The sequence below is a fragment of the Octopus bimaculoides genome, chromosome 26 (assembly GCF_001194135.2).
Source record: "Octopus bimaculoides isolate UCB-OBI-ISO-001 chromosome 26, ASM119413v2, whole genome shotgun sequence".
Lineage (NCBI taxonomy): Eukaryota > Metazoa > Mollusca > Cephalopoda > Octopoda > Octopodidae > Octopus > Octopus bimaculoides.
In genome coordinates, this window is record NC_069006.1 from 10,301,422 (window position 1) to 10,306,557 (window position 5,136).

The 5,136-nt window shown below is 38.9% G+C and overlaps 1 protein-coding gene across 1 annotated transcript in view; it reads left to right on the plus strand.

Annotated features, from left to right (window-relative positions):
* LOC106878080 (uncharacterized) overlaps window positions 1–5,136 on the plus strand; it is a 161,693-nt gene that overhangs the window by 26,978 nt on the left and 129,579 nt on the right. Inside the window, exon 6 of the mRNA XM_052976903.1 lies at window positions 4,855–5,000. Within this exon, the coding sequence (XP_052832863.1) occupies window positions 4,855–5,000 (146 nt within the window). The remainder of the gene's footprint in view (window positions 1–4,854; window positions 5,001–5,136) is intronic.

The window sequence follows — 5,136 nt, forward strand, 5'->3', positions numbered from 1 at the left end:
ATATATATATATATATATATACTATACATTTAAACACATAACAGAGATGTCCATAATAGGACATCTAACCCGCTAGAAGGAGCAGTCAAAACTCCAAACCACAATTGGTTTCAAGCTATTTTCAGCAAAATAAAATAATTTGCTAGGCCAGAAACCATTGGTTCAGGAAATAGATGGTAAATGTTTTTATTTTTCATTCCCTTTCGAAATTATCCCTAATTGTGGTTTGGAGTTTGACTGCTCCTTCTAGTGGATTAGATGTCCTATTACGGATATCTCTCTTATGAGTTTAAATGTACACTGTATGTATATATATATGACTAATATATAGTCTATTGACTAGTTTTTCCTTCTCGCTAGACCACTGGTAGCAAAAAGAATTTCTAAAATTTTTTGCTACCCTGAGATTTATTAATAATATATATATGTGTGTGTGTGTGTATATATTTGTGTGTCTATGTTTGTCTCCCCCATCGCTTGACAACTGATGCTGGTGTGTTTACATTCTCGTAACTTAGAAGTTTGGCAAAAGAGGCTGATAGAATAAGTACTAGGTTTACAAAGAATAAGTCCTGGGGTCAATTTGTTCGGCATAAGGTAATGCTCCAGTATAGCCGTAGTTAAATAACTGAAACAAATAAAAGAATAAAAGAGAGTACAGTACTGTTTCTACTTTGTGGATTTTCACCAATCGTAAGGGGTTTTGGAACGTAATACGATAGTCAAGGGAATGCTTTCAAATTTTGGTTCAAGGTCTGAAGGGTCAGGAAACAGGCTTAGTCAATTATATTGACCCCGGTGTTCAACTCGCACTTATTTTATCAACCCTGTAAGGATGAAAGGCAAAGTTGACCACAGCTGAATTTGAATCCAGAACATAGAGAGACGAAATATTGCTAACAATTCTGTCAGCTTGCCACCTTAATGTCTTTATTATATTCTTTTCTACTCTAGGAACAAGGCCCAGGATTTTAGAGGAGGGGGGGACAGTCGATTAGATCGACCGCAGTACACAACTGGTACTTAATTCAGCGACTCCGAAAAGATGAAGGGCAAAGTTGACCTTGGTAGAATTTGAACTCAGAACGTAAAGACAGACGAAATCCCTCTCAGCATTTCGCCCGGCATTTCTGCCAGCTTCAGCACCTTCGTGTTTTTATTATATTAAAAACTGCTTTTATTGTAACTGAACATAAAAACAAACAGGAGTGGCTGTCGGGTAAGTAGCTTGCTTACCAACCACATGGTTCCGGGTTCAGTACCACTGTATGATACCTTGGACAAGTGTCTTCTACTATAGCCTCAGGATGTCCAAAGCCTTGTGAGTGGGTGGATTTGAAAGACGGAAACTGAAAGGAGCCTGTCATATGTGTGTGTGCATATGTGTATGTTTGTGTGTCTGTTTTTGACCCCCAGCATTGCTTGACAACCAATACTGGTGTGTTTATGTCCCCCCTGGGGTTGATTTGGTCGACTAAAGGCGGTGCTCCAGCATGTCCGCAGTCAAATGACTGAAACAAATAAAAGAACTAATATCAGTTATACATACATACATACATATATATATCATCATCATCATCATCGTCGTTTAACGTCCGCTTTCCATGCTAGCATGGGTTGGACGATTTGACTGAGGACTGGTGAAACCAGATGGCTACACCAGGCTCCAATCTGATTTGGCAGAGTTTCTACGGCTGGATGCCCTTCCTAACGCCAACCACTCAGAGAGTGTAGTGGGTGCTTTTACGTGTCACCCACACGAAGGCCAGTCAGGCGGTACTGGCAACGGCCACGCTCAAAATGGTGTATTTTATGTGCCACCCGCACAAGAGCCAGTCCAGGGGCACTGGCAACGATCTCACTCGAAAATCGTACGAAGGCCAGTCAGGCGGTTCTTTTACTTGTTTCATTCATTTGACTGCTTTCATGCTGGAGCACCACCTCTAGTCGAACAAATCGACCTCAGTACTTATTCTTTGTAAGCCTAGTACTTACTCAATTGGTCTGTTTTGTCAAACCACTAAGATATGGAGACATAAATGCATTAACATCGGTGTCAAGTGATGGTGGTGGGGGACAAACACAGATACATATACACACACACACATATACATATGACACGCTTTCTTTCAGTTTCCATCTGCCAAATCCACTGACAAGGCTTTGCTCTGAGGCTATAGTAGAAAACACTTGCCCAAGGTGCCACGCAGTGGGACTGAACCATGTGGTTGGAAAGCAAGCTTCTTACCACACAGCTACTCCTGTTCCTATATATATATATATGTGTATATATCATCATCATCATCATCATCATCGTTTAACGTCCGCTTTCCATGCTAGCATGGGTTGGACGATTTGACTGAGGACTGGTGCAACCGGATGGCTACACCAGGCTCCAATCTAATTTATATATATATATATATATATATATATATAAATCCAAGAAAGTTAGGGGTTATGAATCCAACCCACTAAGGGATAATATCTATCCAATATACTGCTGGAAGAATACCCATTTATTATTACAATAGTGTTTTGCTTGTTTCAGTTATTAAACTGGCCATACTGCCTTGATGAAATTTTAAATGTGTGCGTGTTGTGTTTGTATTTGTGTCTCACTCCATTACTTTGCAACCGGTGTTAGGTTATGTTTAATGTAGCAGTTTTGGCATCAGTGCTGAATGGAATAAACACCAAACATTTTCTTTCTCAAAATGTAATTAATTTGTTTGGCTTGAACTCCTTTGAGGCCCTTAAGACATGTCCTATGACTGAAACAAGTAAGAGATTAGGGTTAAGGAATTTATATCAACCCAGTTCATGAACCTGTAATGTCAGGAATGTGTCCCAGCTACTCATTTGTAATTAATACAACTGGAGAGGTGCATAATTATTTTGTCTGGTGTTGGATTGACAATTATTGCTTATGAGAAGGGACTAGAGCAATACAAGGAAGGCTGTTGAGAAATTATCTCTCTCTCTCTCTCTTTCCATCTATCTCTTTCTCTCCCTTTCTCTCTCTTTACTGCTGTCGTTCTTTCTCTTTTCTCTCTCATATCTCTTTCTCTCTCTTTACCACTGTCGTTCTTTCTCTTTTCTCTCTCTCTCTCTCTCTCTCTTTCCCTCTCTTTCTTTCTTCTACTCTCTCCCGTTCTCTCTATTTACCTCTCTCTCTCTTTCTTTCTCTCCCTCCATCTCTTTCTCTCACTCCCTTTCTCTTTCCCTCTCTCTCTTTTCTCCCCCCCTCTTTCTCCCTCATTAAAGAGATGACATTAAACATCATACAGCATTTAGAAGCTCATGGTTTAGTGGTTAGGGTGTTGAACTCGTGGTAAGATTGGGGTTTCAATTCCTGGACAGGGCGGTGCATTGTGTTCTTGAGCAAGACACTTCATCTCACATTGCTCCAGTCCACTCAGCTGACAAAAATGAATAATCCTGCAACAGACAGGCATCCTATCCAGAGAGGAATATATATGTTAGAGTAAAGTGGGAAACTGGCATTTGCTCCTCGTGGAGTAATGTGGATGGTCCATTTGGACTGATTTTCCAAATTCGGTTCAAATCCTACTAATGTTGATGAAATAAAGTACCAGCCGTGTACTGGCGGGAGGGGAGTCATTATTTTTTACCCTGCATGCATAAATGAAAGCAAGGTATTTTAGTTGCTCATCTTTGTCTGTGTGTTTGCAAAATTACTGGAAAACGGCTGAACAGATTTTCATCAAATTTGGCAGAAATGCTAATTGGGTGAGTGGCTTGAACTCATTAAATTTTGATTTGGTAAATATTTTCTCTGTTACTTATGCATAAACGATAAGCAGGGGAACTATCTCTTGATGTCATTTTGTTGAAATACGAATTCGAGATTATTACATTATATTTCATTTTATCCTTGTGTGTGTGTGCAGGGTATGCATCACCCCACCTTTCAGATGCCTTTTTTTTATTATTATTGTGGATCATCATGATGAACAACCTCATTGTCATCATCATCATCATCATCATCCCTACCATCAGCAGCAGCACCACCACCATCATCATTGTCGTTGTTATCATTATCATCATCATCCCCATCATCATCATCTTAATAACAATAATAATAACAATAATAATAATAATAATAATAATAAAAATAATAATAATAGTAATTGATGAGTACCATTTTTACCCTGATGCAGTACCAGGCAGTGGCTCTCATGGCTTTTTATCTTAACTGATTGGAAGAGTTATCATTTACATTGTTTTGTCTTGGTATAAAAGATGGGCTACAGCAAATATTCTGCTCAGTACCACAGATTTACTTGTCAGTTGTTTGACCGTAATCAGTTGAGCATGTCCCTTGGTGGCTGACGATACGTGCATCTCTAATCACAAGCAGAAGTAGTGGGAGAGCATCATAGCCATGTGTTGAGAGGAATTCTTTGGGGTTTGAATAATTCACCTTTGGAAACATGGGTGTTTTGCTCAACATCCTTAAACAAACCTTATTCAGGGACCTTTTGAGTGGGATGGGCTACTTGACTTGAAGAAAAGTCTAACTGTGCCTCACCTGCGACGTCATGCGCTGTTTATCTTGATATGAGACCACTATGTCACGCACATATGGTTGTGATGCATGTACCTAGTGTACCCTTATTAGACGGGCAGTCATGATGGGTATACTGGGCTTTGTATATTTTACCCCAGTGTAACTTTGATGGCATGCACTGCTCACTCACTCACTCAATAATAATAATAATAATAATAATAATAAAAATCATCATCATCATCATCATCATTTAATGTCTTTTGTCCTTGCTGGCATGAATAATAATGAAAGCCAATCACATATATGTAATTAATCCATTTCAGAGACACAGAGTGGCTTTTTCAAAATTGATGTTCACGATGAAGCCTTTGCTGAGGCACATGTTGGTCTTCTTCATATCAACATTGACATATTTCGTGCCAAACTCTGTTTCAGGGGTCACATCAAATATGAACTGAATATTTTGAAGGTCAGGCTTGTAGTTTTGCATATTTTCTGCTCTTTTTTTTTTTAGCAAATTATTAAAAAAAATTTTTTTATCTGTTTTAATGATTGTTTTGTGATGGGAGTGGTAGTAATGTGTGGGTTTTGGTGATGATGGTAGT